General features: G+C 40.5%; 1 protein-coding gene across 8 annotated transcripts in view; it reads left to right on the forward strand.

The window, feature by feature from the left end:
* The window catches only part of TBL1X (transducin beta like 1 X-linked), a 198,685-nt gene extending 178,603 nt beyond the window's left edge, over positions 1-20,082 (forward strand). For all 8 annotated transcript variants that reach the window (XM_064143035.1, XM_064143036.1, XM_064143037.1 and 5 more), the window contains 9 exons: positions 836-899; positions 1,026-1,123; positions 2,656-2,716; positions 7,320-7,441; positions 9,007-9,081; positions 12,306-12,433; positions 13,560-13,725; positions 14,418-14,519; positions 15,672-20,082. In XM_064143035.1, the coding sequence (XP_063999105.1) occupies positions 836-899; positions 1,026-1,123; positions 2,656-2,716; positions 7,320-7,441; positions 9,007-9,081; positions 12,306-12,433; positions 13,560-13,725; positions 14,418-14,519; positions 15,672-15,698 (843 nt within the window). In that variant the 3' untranslated portion in view covers positions 15,699-20,082. The remainder of the gene's footprint in view (positions 1-835; positions 900-1,025; positions 1,124-2,655; positions 2,717-7,319; positions 7,442-9,006; positions 9,082-12,305; positions 12,434-13,559; positions 13,726-14,417; positions 14,520-15,671) is intronic.
* The last annotated feature ends 2,603 nt before the right edge of the window (positions 20,083-22,685 follow it).

Here is a 22,685-nt window from a genome sequence, read left to right on the forward strand (position 1 = left end):
TTTCTGCCACCAAGCATTTTAAAAGTACTTAAAAGACTTTGGAGGAACCTTAATTAGTTTTGAGATCACTTGTGCTCTGTCTGTTTTACTGATATCAGTACAGACAGAATGATACATTTGTCTTGTTTTCATAGGAAAACAGATTAGAAATTAAGTACTAGAAAGGATTCTAAGCAGTTACGTGCAGTTTCAGTTGTTAGCCAGAGACCAGGATTCAGTTAATCTTTACTGCAATGTTTCTGTCCTTTAGGTGAATTAGATGCTTCACAAAAGTAAAAGATAAGGCCACTGCCTAAGCTTCACTTATGTGTTTTATGTTTGACACAACAGAAGAAGTTCAATAGTACAAAAAGCAGAGGTAGATTAACAAATCAAATACAGATAAACCCCAAGAACGTTAATTTCTTGTTTCCTGTGAAGAAAGCTAGCTGGGGAAAACTGAATTATTCAGATCATGTCTTTTGGTGCCAAGGATAATATTTTGTCACCCTTAGATTCAACCATCTATACTAGTAATCAGATTTCTTCTAAGTTGGCAGAAATACAGACGTGTGCCCTCATGCTGGTCTGAACAAACCCTAACGAAATGGGATTATGAATTACACTCCAGAGGTGGGAGATGCTGTTAGTTGCAGAGGGAGACTAGGTCACTCTCTTAAACTGACTCCCGACTCCTCTTTGCTATCTGCAGTAATAACCTTAAGTTTAAAGCATAGTATGATCTGTGTCAATGTGTGGAGTCAGATTTCCCATAGATGCACAAACTTTATGAAATGAAAGGGGAAAACTTGGCTGAAACAAATGTCATTTCTGTCTTTTCTATGTATCCAAATAGAGTGATGGAACACTATTGGCTACAGGCTCATATGATGGTTTTGCAAGAATATGGACAGAAGATGGTAAGTCAAATGATGTTTATCATTCTTAAGCATCAAACAGCAATGAAGTGTTACTTGGCTAATTTGTGAACTGCTATTTGGCTGATTTGTAAGCAAATTGTAATATTAACCTTCTCTTTATTCCAGGTAACCTTGCAAGCACCTTAGGTCAACATAAAGGTCCAATATTTGCCCTGAAGTGGAACAAAAAGGGGAATTATATTTTAAGTGCTGGTGTTGATAAAGTGAGTTTTTAAAATGCATCATTCTAACATACCAATGTGTTGATTCAGTGAGCTTGTGCTGCTCTGTTCCTTAAGATAATTTTCTTCTCTTTCAAGCATCTTGGAGAGATTACTTTTTTTTTAATATGTTTTAGTGCACATTGATTGCTTTTTTGAGGCTGCTTGAATCTGTACTAATTTTATGTGAAAAACAAACCCCATTTGCTCCCTACATAAAATTGCATCTTAAAAGTGTCTCAGTTAAGGAAAGAATGGCTTTGAGTACTTCTGATTGTAGTTTTATCAACTGTTTGCAGGTAGGAAGTGATCTTAAAGACACTGCACCTTTTAGCTTGTCTAGTTACTGAAACACTTATTATTTGAGTAAAATATGCATGAGTTCCTGTACAGTTATGCACAAAAAATGATAGTTCTGAAATCAGAATCAAGCAAAAGATAGTATTTGTAGCTGAGTGCTTGTTGGAGATTGAACAGATGTCTGATGATGATGGAACACAAATCCATTAAAACTGCAACTGCAAATACACAATACATCTTGTGTGACTTCCAGTGTCTAAAAACTAGATGTACCTGTCATCTTTGCCTGCCTTTATAAAATCCAGAGAGAAAAACAGTGCTTGCCGGTGGTGGGTTGTATGTCCTGCATTACAGCGAGACACACTGACAGTGCTGCTCCAGCAACTGACAGAGAGAGCCTGGGGAAACTAGCTCAGACTTGTATGTCTGATTTGTAGGCTAGATGAATCCCAGTATTTTCACATACTTGTGAAAATGGAAAGTTAGTTTTATTCTTCTTCCTACTAACTTGTATTCATCTACACTTGTCTCCCAATGGTAGTCCCATTATTCTGGCAAACTTCTGTTCCAAGTAACAGCAGTGCTTCTTTACATGATCCAGTATCAGCAAGATGAGGCATCCTTAATTTATTTTCTGGAAGCATATGCTCCCAAGAAATTGACAGTTCACTCAGAAGGTGGTATTGAGCTCCACAGGGGAGTTGCTTATGTGTGCTGTGAGTATGGATTAAACCTGTGGTAAGCAAATTACAGTTCAGTCTGTCCCACCACAGTGGCAAAAAGCAATATGAACTCTGCTGCTAGATAAATATTTCACTTGGTGACTTAATTGTTAGAAATGTAGTATAGCATAGTTTTGGAATAGAATTCAACTTCCATCTTCAAAAAGGGGAAGAAGTCTTCTTTCAAGAGGATAACTGAAACAGCTGTAAAACATGTTTATTAAAGATGTGTGGTGCTGTCTTCTATCATTATTCAGAGAGAACATGCCCATTCTTAGCATTGTACTACTTCCTCCGTGGGTGTGATACTTCTTTACCCACACTTACATTATTATTCTGTCATATTTCAAAGTGATTTCTGTTTTTTCATTTCAGCACACAAGGCTCTCTGCACTCAATAATTTTATCAGCCCATCTTTCAGAATTGCTTCTCAGTGAGGATGCTCTTTGTTTGGTTTTTCTGAGCTGAACAGTCACTAATCTTTCCCCCCCCCCCCCTTTCTTTGGATGCAGACAACAATAATTTGGGATGCTCACACAGGAGAAGCTAAACAGCAATTTCCTTTCCATTCAGGTAATTTCTGCATAACTCTTGTTAGTAAAATTAAATGTTCTTTATTTTGTCAGTGTAATTTTTACTTTTTTGAAAGCCTGTCTGACAGAAGTATGAGCCAAGATTTTTGTGCTGTATCTATCCTGAGTATCATGACTTGTGGGTTTATCCTGCTTTTCAGAAAGATAGAGCTCTGTGAGAATTAGCTTTGAAAGTCAGACTGATTATCAGAGAGGATTTATACTAGAGCCATTTCTACCATGCTGACTGATTCTGTAGTTACCTGTATGTTTGAATAATACCAAGTGGTGATTTATGGAGGTATCTGGGATCTATTCCACTCCTTTTTTCCTCCTGTTGCAGTGAAGCTGACTTAAGAGAGAACCAGGTGGATCACTCATGCACCTTGCACTTTCCATTGCAAGCATGGAGGTGCTCAGGAATTTCTTAGCTTTTAATTTTCACTTGAAGTGAAAGTTCTTCAGTATTTGCTTCCTCTAATTATCAGAAGACAATTGCCAGCCTTTAGTTTCAAAACCTCATACTTGGATCATCATTTGTAAATTTAATCTGCTTCCAGAAGACAGGAGATGTCACAAATACTAAGTAACAGGCAGTCATTGATGTAATCTTAAACCCACCTGAGACCAGAGTTGTGAGGCGATGAGTGAATTCGTGATTCAAACTGGATAACTTGTTGTAGTGAAGAATTTTTAAGAGGCATAGTCAAAGCGAGTTTAAAACCACCAAAACATTCCAGATTCTGATGCTAGAAATGTTCATCTTCCTTTTGTTCACCACAAAAATCCTATTTTTAAATACAGCAGGCTTCCACAAGGTTCTTAGTGGTGCTTAAAAAGACATTTTTACTACTAGTTTTAAACCACTGATCTGTACATGCTTCTCTCAAACTCAATTTTCAGTTGCTCTTGTTCTCACATTTTCACAGATGTTACTAATCTGCAGTAGCAATTGAAATGATTAGTCAATAGAAGCTATAAAGTATGCACAGCAGATCCATACTCTGCATTTTTGTCACTCATCTTCTCACTTATTAATGCAACTGTCAGCTTGGTGGAGTCAGTGTCTGCTGACAGATTTTCTCACTGTGGCTTTTATCTGTCTGTCATAACTGTTCCACAAAGGCAAACTTTGCACTGTATAGTGATGTAGTTATGAAACTCTTAAACCTTCTGATCCTTAACTATTGATCTAGAAATTGCAGAGTCATGTGCACTGACATGTAGGATTTTAGCAGTGGTGTGCATCAAGGATAAACCCTTCAGTTTTTAGCAACTTGAAAGTTTAACTACATCTTCCAATGCAGTACGTCAATACCCACCTACATTAATAGATTTTTTTTGTTTTAATTCTTATTACCTGTGCTCTTTGAACCATAAGACACAACTGAAGTGGAGATGTGAGCAGGCTAATTGGATATTTTTTTCCATTATTTCAAATTAGTTTTCATCGAGAGGTAAAGCAGATAGTTATTAAGGATATTGTTGATAGGGTAAAAGCTTATGCCTCTTAAAATCAGCTGGAGTCTTTGTTCTCACAAGCCTAAAGCTACAAAGACACCTTACCTTGTCCTCTTTGCATCATTTATTCACCAGAGCAAACAAACACAGCAAACTACTTTCCACATCTGTAATTGGAAAACTTTGTCTACACAAGGATGAAGGATGTCAATTTAACACCTAAAAGTCTCATCTGGACAGAGTACAGTTCCTTAAACACAACACTTGTGTGGTGTACTTCTTTGCATACTTCTTTGAAGTCTGGAGATAGTTAACTTGGGAATGCATCTTTTATTCTGCTACTTTACAACAGCTTACTTTGTTTACACCCATATGGGCATCTTTAAATAGATAAGGAAGACTCTTTTGTCTGGATCTTGAAGGCCTCTATATCATTGATGTTTCTGTGTAACTTTAAGGATTTGTGGTCAAAATACGTATATGGATAAGTAACTTGAAGGGTTTCATTGTTTGCAAAACTATGAGTCATCATATGGAATTTGATCAAAATAAGGATTCACAAAGCTTATTTCTTTAAAATGGAGTGAAATAATCCAATTTTCACATTGCTAATAGATGTGAGCTGATGTTTATGCACGTGGAAACCCATTGATTAAGTGGTAGTGTAAGAGGAATTGATATGACCCAGTTTCAGACATCTAAGTGCTCTGAATCCCTCCTTGCAGACACTAAACTCTATTCTCTTCTGAGCTTCTAACTGTGAATCACTGATGCTTTTTTTCAGAAAAAGCTTAAACTGTTAATTATTTTGACACTTTTTTTTTTAGGTGCATTTCTTAAGGATTTATTGCTGTTATTAGATAAGATTCTGATTGGTTGTATACAATTGGCTACTGGTTTTGGAGACACTTCAGCAATTCAATTACCTGCATCTAAAAACACATTTGCTTTTTTTTTCCAGACCACTGTAGCTACTTATTGAGAAAACATATGATTAAACACACAAATAAATGAATCAGTATTAATTGTCCACACTCTATATTTTAAATTAGGCTGCAATGCAAATTCATTGCTTTAGGTGCCAATAGCTCTGAGATTGCATTTCAGCTCATGTGTATCATGCTAGATATTAGGCCCAAAGGCTTACTGCTATTAACAAAGACAGATTTTTGTTTGCCCTGAAACAATAATACAAAGCTTGCAGTATGAAAGACATAGCAGGCTGTTAAAGAAACAAAATCATTTACTGCTTCCCATTCATGTTCATGGGAAAACTCAGAAGTAACGTGCCTTCCTCATACTAATTTCCTTCACATTTCTTCAGTCTCGAAATTCCACACTTGTCACACAGAATTGTTGAGCTTTTTCACCAGAGTTCTAGAAAATACTTGTATATGAAACAAGTTCAGCCCTCCACGCTCATTTAAAGAGCTTCCTGATGATTCAGAAGGTGACATGATCTCATTTTGCAGTTCATAAAAATTGTGACAGGCTTGGCAGAAGAGATATCCTTTCACCTCTTTATTACAAAACATATTTGCATAAGGCATTTCTTGTTTTAATTTTAATGGTAAGCCTGCTTGTGTTATTGTCAGAAGGAGATTCAGCTTTGCTTCCTGTGTGCTAGTTTCCTTCTGGCACACTTCCTCCTTACAGGAGTGTGCTGATAAAGAAGATTTCTATATTTTAGCAAGTCTTATGTCACCCTCTGGAGGGCAGCTAAACTCTTTCCTGAGCAAAAAAAAAACAAGCAGGAGTTGCAGAAACAGAAGCAAGCTGTGGTAGGAGTTCACTCCTACTCCTTTGCACACTTTTAGTCTGTGCTGACATGCTGTAAAAGGGGAATTTTTTTTTCTGCCTTTTGCCATACTTTTTGCAGTGCACAGGCACTAGTTACATGTTCATGCGCTATCTTTGTGCAAAGCTTCATCAGTTCACTCCGAGTTAATGCCAAACCCTCTGCAGAAACTCTTCCTCTCATTTCAGGTCAGCATGTTCAATGTACCTATCTTAAGTCTATCTCCAACCAAATTAAGATCAATGTAGATGTTACTAATAAACACCTGCACAGTATAATAGGTTTGTATTGATGGTTGCAGAAAGCTAGTGCAAAGGAAGATGACCACCTGCATTTTGTTCCTCCCATGTGTTGCATCTGGCATTCACAGGAACATTTTTTTTCTAACCTAGATGAAATGATCCACATTTATAATGGATTAGTTTTCTTCCAGGTTCTTCACTGAACCTTTGTTTCAGAGGAATTAATGTCAGACAAGAGATGTGTGCAGCTGGGGGCAGGGAGGGTGGAATTGGATTGTTCTGCTGCCCTCTTTTGTAACTTAACCCAAAAGATTATATAAATTGATGTCATGCAAAGCATGCAGATTATCCACCACAAGAGAAAAAAATAATTTGTGCCCTTCAGACAGTCCCTGTTATCCCTGTAACTGGTACTAAGTGACAGGCTAACAACAAGGAGGTTATTCTTCCCCTGTACTCAGCACTGGTCAGGCCACACCTTGAGTGCTGTGTCCAGTTCTGGGCTCCTCAATTCTAGAGAGATGTTGAGATACAGGAAGGTGTCCACAGGAGGGCGACAAAGCTGGTGAGGGGCCTGGAACACAAACGCTATGAGGAGAGGCTGAGGGAGCTGGGGTTGTGCAGCCTGGAGAAGAGGAGGCTCAGGGGGAGATCCCATTGCTGTCTACAGCTGCCTGAAGGGAGGCTGTAGCCAGGTGGGGGTTGGTCTCTTCTCCCAGGCAACCAGCAACAGAACAAGGGGACACAGTCTCAAGTTGTGCTGGGGGAGTTACAGGGTGGATGTTAGGAGGAAGTTGTTGCCAGAGAGAGTGATTGGCATTGGAATGGGCTGCCCAGGGAGGTGGTGGAGGCACCGTCCCTGGAGGTGTTCAAGCAAAGCCTGGCTGAGGCACTTAGTGCCATGGTCTGGTTGACTGGCTAGGGCTGGGTGCTAGGTTGGACTGGCTGATCTTGGAGGTCTCTTCCAACCTGGTTGATTCTATGATTCTATGATCAAGCTTTTAATCTGTTTAATCCAGATAGGCAACAGCACCGAAATTATTTGGGATAGCTGTTTTTTCGCTATGTTCCCTAATGTTCCTTCTACTGTTTGTACTTCACAGCTCCTGCTCTGGATGTAGACTGGCAGAGCAACAATACTTTCGCCTCCTGCAGCACTGACATGTGCATTCACGTATGCAGACTTGGCTCTGATCGTCCTGTTAAAACCTTTCAAGGACATACAGTAAGTTTACAAAAGCCAAAGTATGAGGGATGAAGACGCAGCAGCATGTTACGAAGATGGTACATGATGTTTGCAGGTTGTGTTACATCCCGTGGCTTCCCTAAGACCCTGTTCCTTGGGATTGATTCTCACTGCCTGTGAAAAGGGACAGATTGTTCTAAACCACCAAAGGAGGCAAAACCTGCAGCTTAAACAACGAGACTGTGTGTATAGCATGAGCTGCAGACTAGGCATACATTGAGAAATCAGATTTCGTTTTCCAGTGGTTTAATTTCCTTTAGTAAATGAGAAGTACAAATAAGAACAATTTACCTTCAGCCATTTTTTTAGTATTAGAATCAATTTAATCTAATAGAATCATAGAATCAAGCAGGTTGGAAGAGACCTCCAAGATCACCCAGTCTAACCTATAAATAGGATATAGATCCTATCAATAATAGGATCTATTTAAGATGTATTTATTTTCCTGGTGATATTTAATGACCATCAGAGGCTAGTTTTTGTGGCATTTCTGTTGTGTACTGACATGTAATATCTATATTAGCTTACAGAACTTGCTGTCTTACCAGTGAAGACAAATCATGCATTTGGGGACTTGCACCTAGCCTGTAGCTAAACTGGTATTTCATGACAGGTTATACATTGCTACCTCCAGACTTCATAGAATCATAGAATCAACCATATTGGAAGAGACCCTGTGTTTTTTCATCAGTCTGTGAAATGCATTATTTTGCACATGATGCATTTATTTTGCTTCAAATACCTGTAGAGTTCCCACTAATTGTGACTGAAACATGTAAAATGTGTAAAGCAAAATCTAAATACTGTTCCAGGTTTCTTTTCACTGAGACTCTGAGCCATTTGATGGTTTTAAAAAATCACCTTTCCCTTTTAAGGAAATAGGTTTTTATTTTCTCCATATATATGGCACTCAAAAAAGAAAAACCAACCCAGACATTGTATTGATTCCAAACGGGATACACTGGGCTTAATTATTTGCACAGTGCTAGAAAGACTGATCGAGCAAGTATTGTAAACTCATCAATATTCCATCCTGGATTTCATTTACATTCTCTTTAGGAAGACTAGGGAGACTAGTATCACTGCATAGATGCAATGCTAAGAAATGTAATCTTCACAGAACTTTATAATCCATCAGTATTTTCTGCTGAAAATTTCTATCTCCAAGAATATTAACCAAAGAAATGTCTCAATTAACTAAAGAAATGTCTTAATTTTAAAAAGGAGCTAATGCTGATTAGAGGGTTTATTTAAATCCTAGCATATGAAGAAAGGCTGTGAGAGACTTTGTGCCAGAACCAGAAGACTGTGTATCAGAAGACTGATTATGTGTATTGTTCGCAAACAGAAAATGGTTGCCATTCCTAAATGGCACTTAAATAGCATATTACAGAAGCAGCCCTGCTTTTATTCACCCGTAAAGCACCTAGGGCTCCAATTTGTGGCTCAATTCGTTGCACGCATAAGCCTCGACTGCCCTCTGCTGGGAGCTCGATGCAGTGCAGCTAACCGGAATATGTAATTAAATTCTTTCTTAATTCCAGAATGAGGTTAATGCAATCAAATGGGACCCCTCTGGCATGCTACTTGCATCTTGCTCCGATGATATGACATTAAAGGTAATCTCATTTCCATTCCTACTGTTCAAAAAGTAAAGACAACTAGTATGTGTATTTTTAAATCTTCTGCAGAACGGTGACACTGTTTCACTTGAAATGTTGCATGAACAAGAGTTTCATTTTATGGACTATTTCTTAAAGCAAATCTAAAAGACTGAACACAGAGAGGCAGCCACTGAGAAAACTGAGATCACAGTATCACAGTATCATCAAGGTTGGAAGAGACCTCACAGATCATCAAGTCCAACCCTTTACCACAGAGCTCAAGGCCAGACCATGGCACCAAGTGCCACGTCCAACCTTGCCTTGAACAGCTCCAGGGATGGCGACTCCACCACCTCCCCGGGCAGCCCATTCCAGTGTCCAATGACTCTCTCAGTGAAGAGCTTTCTCCTCACCTCGAGTCTAAATTTCCCCTGGCGCAGCCTGAGGCTGTCCCCTCTTGTTCTGGTGCTGGCCACCTGAGAGAAGAGAGCAACCTCCTCCTGGCCACAACCACCCCTCAGGTAGTTGTAGACAGCAATAAGGTCTCCCCTGAGCCTCCTCTTCTCCAGGCTAACCAATCCCAGCTCCCTCAGCCTCTCCTCGTAGGGCTGTGCTCGAGGCCTCTCCCCAGCCTCGTTGCCCTTCTCTGGACACGCTCAAGCATCTCAATGTCCCTCCTAAAGTGGGGGGCCCAGAACTGAACACAGTACTCAAGGTGTGGTCTAACCAATGCAGAGTACAGGGGCAGAATGACCTCCCTGCTCCTGCTGACCACACCACTCCTGATGCAGGCCAGGATGCCACTGGCTCTCTTGGCCACCTGGGCACACTGCTGATATCCTATCCAAAGGATTGTTACTAACATGTTACCATCCCAGGATAGTCGCAGTTTAAATATGCACATACATATATGCACCAGCTTGCCTGCCAGCAGAAACACAATCGCTGTGCTAAGAAGCAGTCTGTTGCTTACTCTTTTAAAAGAGTATGAAAGTAAAGAATTTTCTTTCCTTTTGGGATCTTTCTTCTGAAAATAATTTCACTGGAGCTGTTTGATTTTTTAACAGTCTTGGGCTAAGTAGTGGGATAGGATATATATATATATATATCCAGAGCCTGCCAAGAATCTGACTTGCTCTCTGAAGATGCCTGTCTTTATTCACTCACTGCATAGGAAGCTTAAGGCAGCTGTGCTGATTCCTCTGTCAGGTACCTGAAGTTAGGTGGGATGAATCTGGATTCTGGCTCACAGGCAGCATAGGCTGCTTTATCAGGGCACCTGGGCCATTGTGCTGTACCAGCACAATATCAGTAATAGAGGAGGAGTCTGAGCTCAGCAAAATACTTCTCACTCTAGAGCTTTTCCAGCCCCCCACTCCATCTCACTCTTGTCCTTTCTCAGCCACACTGGATGTCTGTGTAGGAATAGCTGTATGTTGTAACAACAAAGTCTTCCTGCAGGACTGTTGGTTTATGTTGGTTCCTTGAGCATCCCAGGAAATAATTGCTTTTTTGGATAGAATTGTATTAGTAATGCTATTCACACATGGTATAGCTGTGTTCATTAAAGCTTATACCTCTTTCCACTGCTAATTGCCACAGATGAAGTAAGAAACATTTATAGCATGCATACAGCCTACATGTAAGAACTGAAACAGAGAGCAGCAGCACTCTCAGATGAGAGTCTAAGTGAACTTCAGCATTATGAATGTTTCCTCTACACAGGTAGCCTGATTTCTGCTCAGTTCCTACTCTGTCTTTGCCAGTACTCACTGTCATTCTTACATTCTGGATTCTAGGTGTATTACTGCACATTTTTGTGAGGTATTTCCACAGAACTGGAAATCTACAGAAAACAAGGCTAGAAGAGACTGAAATGCTGTCTGTTATGCTGCCGCAAAGCAGTGTTGTAGTAATGATTATTGCTGTGCAAAAACATGCTGACCGAGTGCTAGCACATTATTTTTGTGTCCAGTTTTGAGCTGAGTTTTAAAAGCACTCTGGCTCACTGATGTGGGTGCCAGTTCAAATTTCTGACCACTGCCTTTGGCACAGGAGTTAATCATTTGCTATCCCTGGTCTTGTTTGGTTTTGAAAACCTGCAGTGATGGAGACTGCAAATCCTTTTCAGGCAATTGAGACTTTTCTTCCTTTTCCTTTGGAAATCACTCCTCTCTGGTTCCTTCTCTTTCCTTTTGTTTTGAGTTCTTGATTCTTTCCTACACCCTCCTGGGTCATGTTGCCCATTAGTTGTAGAACATGGCTAAGCCCTGTGTAACATTTCCAAAAGCAGACTCAGGTATGTTGAGGAAAAGTCAGCAGAAGAATGCATCACTTCCCTCACAGTGCAGTTTTGTAACAAGTGAGTTAAATCATAAGGACATTTTTTATATCTCTCCCTGAAACTGACAGACTAAATCTAAGGTGTTTTCCCTGCCATGAATTAATTTAATATTACTTTCTGTTAACTGAAGAAAAGATAAATTACCTGTCATCTCTGTGAGGCATATTCTTCATCTCACACAGAAGTACTCGTCCGTGTAACACTGCATGGCTAACCAATCATCTTACACTGTCTGCACTGTTAAAAACATGAGGAAGACAAATTATGTTGAGGAGGAAAAGGAACATTCTGTTGACATAAGAGAAAATCACACGGTTTTAAGCAGTTATTGAAACTTTATTTTCATTCTCTAAAACAACTCCTGCTGCAACATGTAACTGAAACTCATGTTAAACTTATATAAATAGAGTACATCTGTAACTAAGCTTCTATATCAAAGTAGAGTTACAGGCTGTGGGCAGTACAGCAACCATTTAGTTTTTCTTAGCTTTCAAAATAAATACTAGAAAAGGTGTAGCTCTTTTCCCTAGCAGGCTTATTCCAACATGTGTGCCAGATTGCTGTGTTAACAAAGCATGTTAATGTGTATGCATGTGTGTCAAGATCTTAAAGAAATGGTTAAGAATAGCATAGAACTGAATTAATACAGCTGAGAATCATAGAATCAAGCAGGTTGGGAGAGACCTCCAAGATGATCCAGTCCAACCTAGCACCGAGCCCTATCCAGTCAACTAAACCATGGCACTAAATGTCTCATCCAGGCTTTTCTTGAACACCTCCAGGGATGGCAACTCCACCACCTCCCTGGGCAGCCCATTCCAATGGTAAATCACTCTCTAAAGAGAACAGATCGGTAACCTTGACATCTTTCCCTTTCATAATTATTCTGACTTAGATTTGGAGTATGAAGCAAGATACCTGTGTACATGATCTTCAGGCTCACAGCAAAGAGATATATACTATCAAATGGAGTCCTACAGGACCAGGCACCAGCAATCCGAACTCCAACATCATGTTAGCAAGGTAAAAAATAAACCTCTTTCTGTTGCCTGCCAAGCAGAAGGATCATTTTTCTGACATGTAACTGCTGTCATATTGCCATCAGTCTTTCTTTAGACAATCTCAGTGAAAGGTACACCTGTGTTCATAAATCAGGGGTATGGAAACAAAGGGTACTTGAAAAAGGAAGAAAAATAGAGTTATGTGATATTTAACTCTTCAGCTGCCTCAAAAAAATGGATTTTAAATTTGGCATTTCACCTTCACATCCAGCGTCCAGATGCTGTGAATGAAAGTACTTAATGAGGCAGATGGCAGCCTGTTCAGCCAGTTCTAACAAGGTTCATGCAACTCATCAGGGCAGATATTGACAATTTTTATGGCCCTGTTGGCTAACAGTGAAAAGCTTGGATAATCTTTAAAACTCCACTCAAAAATCTGTTCAAATTCTTCTTTGAAGTCAGGATATATGTTCACTTGTAGAATGGCAATTTATGGTAGCACCATGGGATTATCAAATCAGTTTGTAAGTATTCAGTTTGGAGAGGACTTGTGTGAAAGCAATTTTATTTATTTTACTCCTTACCCTGGAAGTTGACAGGGAAAAACTTCACTTTGAGCTGTTCTTTTAATACTATTTTTAATGCCAGTTATTTCCTTTGCTTTTCTCTAAGCCCACCATTTGGAATTCAGATGGAGTGTAGCAAAAATCAGCACTGAAACAAAGTGAAAAGGACACAGTCACAGGAAACTACAGAATGCTAGTTCATTAGATTATGCAAACCATTAGGATTAAGATCTCTCTGGAACTTCTTCTTCTGTTAGTGATTATATATATTTGACCTTCCTGAATAATGGATAGTAGAATCTCAAAAGGAGGGAGCTGGGCCTGGTGTTCTTACCCTATATACAGCAAACCTAGATAAACTCAAAGGGGCCTAATACAGGATTTGGTTCTGTAGATCTGAGTCTTGTTGCAAAACCCATAAAGGCTGTAGTGCACACTGGCTTTTCTGTTTGATACATTATTTCTTGCGTAACCAAGACAAAAAAAAACAACTTGTGGCATTCTCTTAAAGCATTTACAGTGTCAGGCTACAAATTTATTAACAGCCCGATTAAGGTGTGCTTGTTTGACTACTTCTTGCAGTGCTTCATTTGATTCCACTGTTCGGCTGTGGGACGTCGACCGAGGAGTCTGCATCCACACGTTAACAAAACATCAAGAGCCTGTCTACAGTGTAGCTTTTAGTCCTGATGGAAAGTATCTAGCCAGTGGGTCCTTTGACAAATGTGTCCATATATGGAATACTCAGGTACTGTTTTGCTTCATGTGAGATACATCTGGTGTAGATGGCATATTAATAGCTAAAGGTTAAATGGGAAATAGATGCACCTGCTAGTCAAGGTGAACCTAATTGTATTGGCTCAGCACAACAGTTGAGTCACTCATGTGGAGTAAGGGGACTGTCCAGAACATAGAACCTTTCTGTTCAGGCTCCTTCCTATGCTAAACCATGAAACTAGGTGTGTTGTGACATCATTTTGTTGAAGTAAAAGATGTGGATTAATTCTAAGAAATAAGAGATATTCTTATTTAATGGCAAACTGAGTTCACTTTTGAGTTTGCTGCATCTGGTTTATATTTTACAATAAAGGGTGTACAGGTTGGAGGAAAGGGACACCATAGTTCTATGGATTTCATTCTGGATACTGATGCCTCACAGCCTGAATTAACAACAAACTTTAGAGAAGACCATTCTTCAGGCCTCTGAGCTGACAAGAACAGATGCTTAAGACTTCTACTCTAATTTGCTCTCTGGAGGAGCCTATTTCTCTTCATTATCAAAGACCAGTTTCCTGACTTCACCACGCTATGGAGATGCCCATAGATGAGTGATGGGAATAGCTACCCCTTGCCACCACTCTCTGTAATGTGGTGCCACATGACAGAGAAAAAGAAGGGGAGCTTCTGTATCAGATATTTGTGTGCTCTTTTGCTTTGCAGAGTGGAACTCTAGTACATAGCTACCGAGGCACCGGGGGCATCTTTGAAGTCTGCTGGAATGCTAGAGGAGACAAAGTGGGAGCAAGCGCATCAGACGGATCGGTAAGGAGCTTTACACATTGTAAATGTTGAGTGGAGATGGCTCTTCTGGAGAGTGTCAACAAAAGCCATGCCATATCGCCTCCTGCGGACAGAGCTGAAGGTGTGGGCACCTCAAGACATAAAGAAGTAGCTCTGTGTAGTTAATTAAAAACAGTCCTGCTTTGAAAGGTTTAGAATGCTAGGAGGTGGTGTTCCTGTTGGAAACAAAGAGCACTTGTGGACTCGGTGTATGCTGTTGAGAATGGGAATGGCTTTTTTAATACATATTCGGTAAGTACATCAGTAGTGTTCTTTCTGTCATCATTTATATCATCTGTAGGTTTTTAATGAAGGTCAGATCACAGCAGTCAGCTCTCTTAACAAACAGTTGTCCCGGGGCTGAGTTTTAGCCCACAGAAGTTTACCCTTGTGTAGTGTACATAAGGGACGAACTTTTCAGCATGATGCCCAAAAATGTCATCATGTGGTAGAGAAGAAACATTGCCATAGACATACTGATTATTCATTACTATTTTTGCTGTTGATATAGCTGTTAAAAAAAATTGGTTGTAGCAGGACTGTGAAGGACAGAGATGTTATAACACACTCTACAGACTTTAAAGTAGCTCTTCTACGTGGCTGGCTGCATAACTTCTTCAGAGCAGTATTTTTCAACTGGTTTTAACAAAGAGGACACCTATGGCATGGTTCAGTCGTTTGAGCTTAGTTGTGCCGTTTGAGATGGTGCTGTGCTTGGCTTCCAACAGCTGCTCCAGATGGGCATATGTCTGCTGTAGGTCCCATGTCATGCCTGCCAAGCCTTCAACTACTTTGGATATGTTTCAGGAATGGAAGTGGACACTGTATGCAGACAACTAAATAGAGTCCACAATCTTATCTTGGATGTGCCACCAAAGCATTTGCTTGTAATCCAGTGAAAGCCCAGCAAAATATTAAGTGTCTGCTTTTCACCTGGGTTTGCTCCCTTATGGTTTTCACCTGGGTTTGCTCCCTTATTTATGCACACATAAGGAGGTACTTAGGACTGGCTGATTAGAAACTGGGGAGGGTCGCATACAGGTGGCTAATCAGCCTGTGGACAAACCTATGTGCAGGCAGGATTTCAACATTGCCTTCAGAAATGTTTCTTAATGCTGAGTCTTTTCTCACCAGGTTTGTGTCCTAGATCTGCGGAAGTAAAAGTGAAGTGTTTTAGAAGAAAATTCAAATGGACCAGCAGTGAATGTGTGGGGAGAAGCACTCTTCAAAACTATTCTTAACAGCTCCAGAACTGTACAAACTTGAACAAAGTTAGAGTGTACCACGAAACCAACTCTCCCTGGCCACAGGTGTCTAGTATTTTGTTCATAACCTTCATCAAGGAGTAAAAACACAGTCACTTCAGAGGGGGAGGGAATGGTTTCCACCTGAAACATTCAGTCTTGGAAGCATGAAGCCACCAGCTAGGCATTGCACTGTTTGGTTTGCATCTGAGAACTTGCTCTGATGGCTGGGGAAAAAAAGCTGTGCCAAAAAAAAAAGAATTAAAAAAAAAAAGGAAAGAAAGAAAAATGCTGTGATAAACCAAAAGGGAAAAAAAAAATCCTCCTCCATGTGGTGTTGTATTTTTTCCTTCCAATTTGGACACTACAGTTGCTCTCCCAAAGGACGTTCAAAGACCAGTTTGTACTGATGAAATGCTCAACTTTGTAATCACAACACTTTCTATTTTCTAGACTACTTTTTTTGTTCAGTGTTTTTTCTATCAGCTGGAATATTACAGTCTGGAGGATCCCAGGCTTAGGATGAAACTTCTATTTTCCTTTTATTTCTCCCTTCCACTCCCAACTTCTCCTTCCTGTTCTTTTCTCCTTCCTTCTTACCTTTTTTTTTCCCCTCTATGCCCATAGTAGATGCAGCCAGGTGGACATGACATGAAAATTTTTGACAGACTGCTTCTCCTCTCTCCTCTCTCTTCCTTTTCTTTTCTTTCTCTCCGTTTAAAAGAAAAAAAAATCCTCCATGCTTCAGATCTTAGCGTCTCAAGGGCACTTTCAGCAAATTATGTAATAAGTGCTTTATATAAGAGTGCAGTGCTGGGGAAGATTTTTACAGGAGAAAGATGACTTTTAACAGAAAGAACCCAGTGTATTTTTGGAAAAAAATATTTTTTATGTTAAACAGTTTTAAAAGCCTAAAATGGCCACCAAATGTAGATCAGTTGTGTAATTCAAGCAAAAAGTATGACACAGAGTGCAAGGAACATGAAAGGTGCAGTATCCTTTTTTCTCTTCTCTCTCAGAAAGTGCTGTAAGAAAAAATGCCATTTGATAAATAAATGCCAGTCACTTACTAAGAGTCCTCTTCCAGCAGCCAGCCATTTGTAGTGCCCTTTCATTTTTGTGACTGTTTGATGAGGTACACTTATTAAAAGGGGTTTGTAAGATTGAGACTATATATACGTATAGCATTAATTTTCTTAAGTCCTTATTTTTGTTTATCCTCAATAACCAGGGGAAAACATTGCTGTATCTTCTTTCCTCTAGAAATACTTCAGATTTCATGCAGAACATGGGTTTGGCTGCCCACAGCCTCACTGAGCAGTGCTCTGTCCTCTGCTATTCACTCCACTCAGCTGTTTCTATTCCATTAAGTCAGTGGGATTTCACTACTGACTTATTAAGAGCAGCTGAACCAAGATATATTGACTGCACATGTCACTGTTGAAGAGTGGACTCTTGTCAAGCACAGCACACTCCTGTAAGGAGGCTTTTCCACTGCGTCTGGCAAGTATGTCATGCTGCTGTCACCCTCAGCTCTGTGTGTGCTGCCTGCTGCAAAGAAAGATCTAAGTCTGCAGCTGGTGGCTCACTGTCAGCCCAGACTGGTTTAGCCTTATGGATATCCTCAGTGCAGTGCTCAAAAGATAATGTAGAACTCTCTGTTAGGTGGGGACTTGGTAAGGGATGTATAAATTATAACTCAGCATATATATATATATACCACTATACAACTGTATGGTGTGTGGAATGAGTGCTTCCAGAGGAGATTTCCTTAGTACAAACTAGACATCTGCCAGGATACCTACTGAAGATTCTATTATTCTAAGAGCAAAGGAAGGATGCAAAGGATGCATAGGCAGAGTTTACTGGAAGTGCTGTAAACTGTAAAGCAACGTTGGGATAGTGGCAGCTGTTACTTAGACAAATCCTTAGAACTGGCTGAGTCTTTTCTAGCCCAGAGGCTCAGCTAGACTGCTCTTTCTAAGAGAGAGAAAAGGCAGTGACAAGGGAATTCCCTCAACATCGTGTACCTTCCCACCCAAAGCTGCTATTTCTGCAACACAAGCTCATCCCTTTGATCTCAGCACAGCTGCTAAAATGGTGATTTGATCTGGCCAAAACTAAAAACAGAGCCCTAGCACTCAAGTGGCAATGTAAGGTCTGCCAAGCATTATGGCATCATCATGGCATTGTGGAATCTGTGCATCATTTTTTTTCTCCTGTATTTTCCTCTTTTTATGCTTGCCCTCCTGTACAGTATCTTAATCCTTCCAGCACAACTCACTACTGCCTGCTTCAGCTGCTTTCTTGAAGCTGAACATTTGAGAAGGATGAAAATGAATAACTGCTAAAAGAGCTACCCAGTCCTAAGGTAAAAACAGTTACGTGGCTTTGGGTTATTACTGACAGTTAGGCTTGTTTGGAATTTACACCAATATAGGGGATTATTTTTGGTGTCAACTGCTTTTATGTATTTGAGTTAGTGTTCTGCTCCAAGTGCATGGACTGCAGATAGCACATGGTAGTTTCGAACTGTTCCATAATAACCACGTGTACCTACTAGTTTAAAGTCACTACTTAAAAAAAGAGTACTTGTTCAAAAAGAGACTTGAATTTGAATGCAAAGCTCAGACCTTTAGTGTGGTTTTATAGAGCACAGTTGGGTCGATGATTTGATTCCAGTCATTGCATGTACACAGTTAACTTCTCAGGCTGCTTTTGGGTGGAGTTCCTGAGAATAACACAGGGAAGCTCCCTGGCTGCAGGCACTGGAGGGCAGCCTTAATGGGACCCGGGCCTTTCCTCTGTCCCTTGAGTGATCCCTGAACAGGCCAGATCTCAGGATTTGAAGAGCTCAGGTTGCTCAGGCCAGGTTCAGCAATGCCATGTGCCTGGCTGGCTACTTAGCCTGTGTTTTGTGGTTATTTCCAGGATAGCAGCTATAGGTAGCTCAACAGTGTCCGTGATGCCTGTTTGTTTTTCCTTTTCCCCTCTTTTTGGATTGTCAGAACACCATCCTTCCTCTGCCCATCTACATGGAGGTAGGAAGCCAAAAGAAACAAAATTTGAAAATCAGTTAGTTCCCAAAGCTTATGTGTGAAAGAGGTTGCTGGTCAGAGAGGCTTCTATACAGACCATCAGATTTGAAAGCAGTGCACGTGAGTAGCTAAGAAAATCCACCTTTACTCCCTTTCCCAAGACTCTTAATGACTTGGACAATCGTTAGAGATACTGTAGTAGACAGTCTTCAGCTATAATAAGGGCAGCTATTAAGGAAGGCAGAAGATGTAGTCATGAAGATTAATCCTAGCCTAAGGAGCTGGTTTCTTTAGAAAGTGGGCAGTGGGAAGAGAGATTCCCAGGCTGTAGTTCGACATGAACTACATGTCTAGCCTAGACCCACAGAGCTGCCCTCCTGGGAGCTCTCACTTTCCCACTGTGTTGCAGTGGCATTCCCTGGGTAGTGCTGCCTTTCTGCAGCTCCCCTGCAACAGAACAGTGTGAAGCAATGGGCTGGTGGACTTCATTTTTTCATACAATATTTTTTTTCTTGTTTTCATTACAATGCTCTGTAATAGGAGAGAAATTGAAAAGCCTAAGTGACCAAGCAGGATTGTGAAACCGTTGAGAGACTTACTGGATTTCTCTCATTGCTGGCTGCCTGGAAGTGTGTGTAGGGGGGGGTAAGTAGTTGCTGAAAAACCACTCGACTCTCTGGGTTAGAAGGATACTGAATCTTTTATGTAGGAAACACTGGGTCCCTTATGGGGCACTAAAAGGCCTGATTTACAGGGTTATACACACATTAACCCCATGCTACATCTTAGAAATTTCCTTTTAATTTGTTTAAAAAAAAAAAAAAGAAGAAAAAGAAAAAAAATAAAATAAAAAATAGGTAATTTTAGAGCCAAGTGAAGTGCACTTTGTCTAAGGGTCTGCTTTGTTTTTGGGTTTCTTTTTCTTTTCCCCTTTTCAATTTTTCCTCCTTTTTTTTTCCTTTTGCCTTTTCAAAAGATGTGGTTCTTTGTCTATTGCAGAAATATTCTTTCAGCCACTCACTGAAATTCTGAATTCTGGCTTCTGCAGTTTTTATTGTCTGTGTCAGACTTGCAGCCAGACTTGGTTCTCATTTCAGCATTTCCAAGGTTCTGTTGAAACAACATCAACCCTTATTTTGTTTCTCCTCAACCCACACTTTCTTCAGATTCACCTTGTGTATTGTAGCTCATTTGTTTTAAGGAGAGAATCAACAGATCATATTCAGTGTCTTGAATAAATTGCTATATTTTGATATTAGAGAATTCTGTGCGTGTTGTTTCTTCTTCTTTTATGGCTGTTTTGCATCCTGCATTTAAGAGCTGGGGTTGGGTGATTTCAGTTGTAATGTGGTGTGATGACCTAAAGGGTCACCTGGCCCACAAGTGTGTAAAGATCATGGCTGTAGGTTGATAAGATTTTGTACTACCTAAGGATACAGAGGCTCCCATAGGCATCATGAGGGGTGTTAGCTGTAATAGGATGAGTGTTGTGTGGCTTTTAGCTGGGGTTTATTCCACAACATGGTACCCGTGGTACTTAGTGGGAAATTCAACGTGAAATGCTGGATTTTTGCTTTGTGACCATGTCACAGGCTGACCACTCACCTAAGCCAAGGCTGCAAGGCTGCCAAAAGCCTTCAGAAGGAACTAGCACTCGGATCAAACACAGTCTTAGGTGTCACAGCATTTAGTTTTCAGTTGCTTAAGCACCTAGAGCATTAAGTTACGACATACACAGCATTTAGGATGACCTTACCATGTCATCACACACTCAAGAGAATGTAATATCCTTTCATGCCGCTTGTCTTAGTTCTTACTCTGAAATTTGCATAGCACTAATGTGCAATTAACTTCCTGTAACAGTACAAGCTGAAAGCAGTAGGAAAAATACATCTGTTCAGCTCCCCCGAAGGACCAGGAACCACCAGCAGTCTCTGTAACAGTTTCTCTAAATAAAGAAGGTGAGAGCTAAAGAGGGAGCGGCAGCGGGGCTGGAGCTGTAACAGGTAGCACTGTGTCAAAGCTCTCCCTTCAACAAGCGCTGTGTGATGGTCCTATTTTTAGTCACATCATTTCCAGGCATGTTTCAAGAAAATGAGTGGCTGTCAAACTAAAATTGTAGTTTACTTTTCCTTTATTTATCCTATAAATATTTACTCAGCCTGTAAACTATTTGACAACCAACACTGGAAGCACCGAGCAATCCTAAACACTTGCATCTCGCTTCTGTCAGTGTAACAAAGGGTATTTGTTACAGCCGCTCCGGGAAGATGCGATTGCAGCATCCAACTCAAACGCACTTCTTTCCCTGACATCTTTCTGTGTCTCATTTCCCAGCCAGGACAGATCAGCTTTGCCTGTTAAGAGTGCATGCAATTTCATATCCGAGCTCCACAGTACATAAAGTAATTTTTTAAGCTTTGAAGTCTCTTTAAGTGAAGAAATGGCTCATTTGGCAAGTAATTTATCATCCTTCCTGACTCCTTCCCAACAGGAAGATCTTTGCTTCCTTAGAGATATTTTATTCTATTTCCTTTTGAACATATTCACAAACTCAAAAGAATACAAACTCTAATAACCACAGGAAAGCAACTATATCCTCTTTTCCTGCTTCAAGGTCTAACATTTTCTACAGTCACAAAAGGAGTATATAAATCATTAATACCCATCTCAGTACAAAGGATCAAGAAAAGATTCCATTCATCTCTTTGCAAATCCTTCCCATTAGATACTGGGACAAAGTTGGCAACCTTGTTCATAGCTTGAGTAATTCGGTACAGTAACAGATGCACAAGCAAGGGGGGGTTTAGTTGTGAGGTGCTGCCATTTTGCAGTTCCTTAAACTGGGCCTTAGCTCTCTAGGCCATTGGAAGCCAGTGGTGTCAACTGAACATCATGGCCCAACAGGCCATGGTGCAGTTCCTGAAAAACACTATTTCCCTTGAGGGAAAGCCAGAAAGGTCAAACCCTTACAAGGGTTCTTAGGACTTTCTGCAATCCTACTGCCCTAGCATCCTGCCTGGACTGAAAGGTGTTGAATACCTGCAGAGAGCACCATCAGTGAGGATACCTAGGGTAGACAGGATCATAGACTCCTAAGAGCAGCAGAAATCTGATGAGAACAGCCCGTAGCACGATGTTGCTATCTTTTAAGTCCTGCACAACAGCCACTTGTCAGCTTCTTTACCAGCAGCTACTTTGAGGTAGATGGTAAGAAATTCCTGTGCAATGAGATGACCTTGTCTAATCTTTCACCAACCTCCCTCCACCAGGGATGGTGCTGGCAGAGTGCCTGCGGTTCAGGCAGCCTACACAGACGCACTTTCTCTTTCTGGTATCTGCATTAAAGGTCCAGGTCTCATGACTTGATCAAAGAAAACAGATCAAAGCAAATGAAAAAATAATTTTTAAAAATAGTTTTAAAAAATTTTAAACCCACTTTTCTAACTTACAGATTTTCAGCTTGGCGTTTCTACTTGAGCTGCCCCCAGGACAGAGGCGCTGCTGAAGACTGCAGTAAGATTTTAACAAGGCACACAGGGGCAAGACAAGGGGAAATAGCTTTGAACTAGAACCTAGATTTAGATTAGATGTTGGGAAAAGGTTGCAATGATGGGAGCAGTGAGGCACTGGAGCAGGTTGCCCAGAGAAACTGTGGAGGCCTCAACCCTGTAAGTGTTCGAAGCCAGGCTGGATGGCACCTTGAGCAACCTGGTCTAGTAGGAGGTGTCTCTGCCCATGGCAGGGGGGTTGAAACTAGATAACCTTTAAGGTCTTTTCCAACCCAAACCATTCTATGATTCTTCAATTAAAATCTCTTTAAAAAAAAAAAAACTTCTTGCAGAAAAGAAACATCAGCTTTTAAC

The sequence above is a fragment of the Pogoniulus pusillus genome, chromosome 5 (assembly GCF_015220805.1).
Source record: "Pogoniulus pusillus isolate bPogPus1 chromosome 5, bPogPus1.pri, whole genome shotgun sequence".
NCBI lineage: Eukaryota > Metazoa > Chordata > Aves > Piciformes > Lybiidae > Pogoniulus > Pogoniulus pusillus.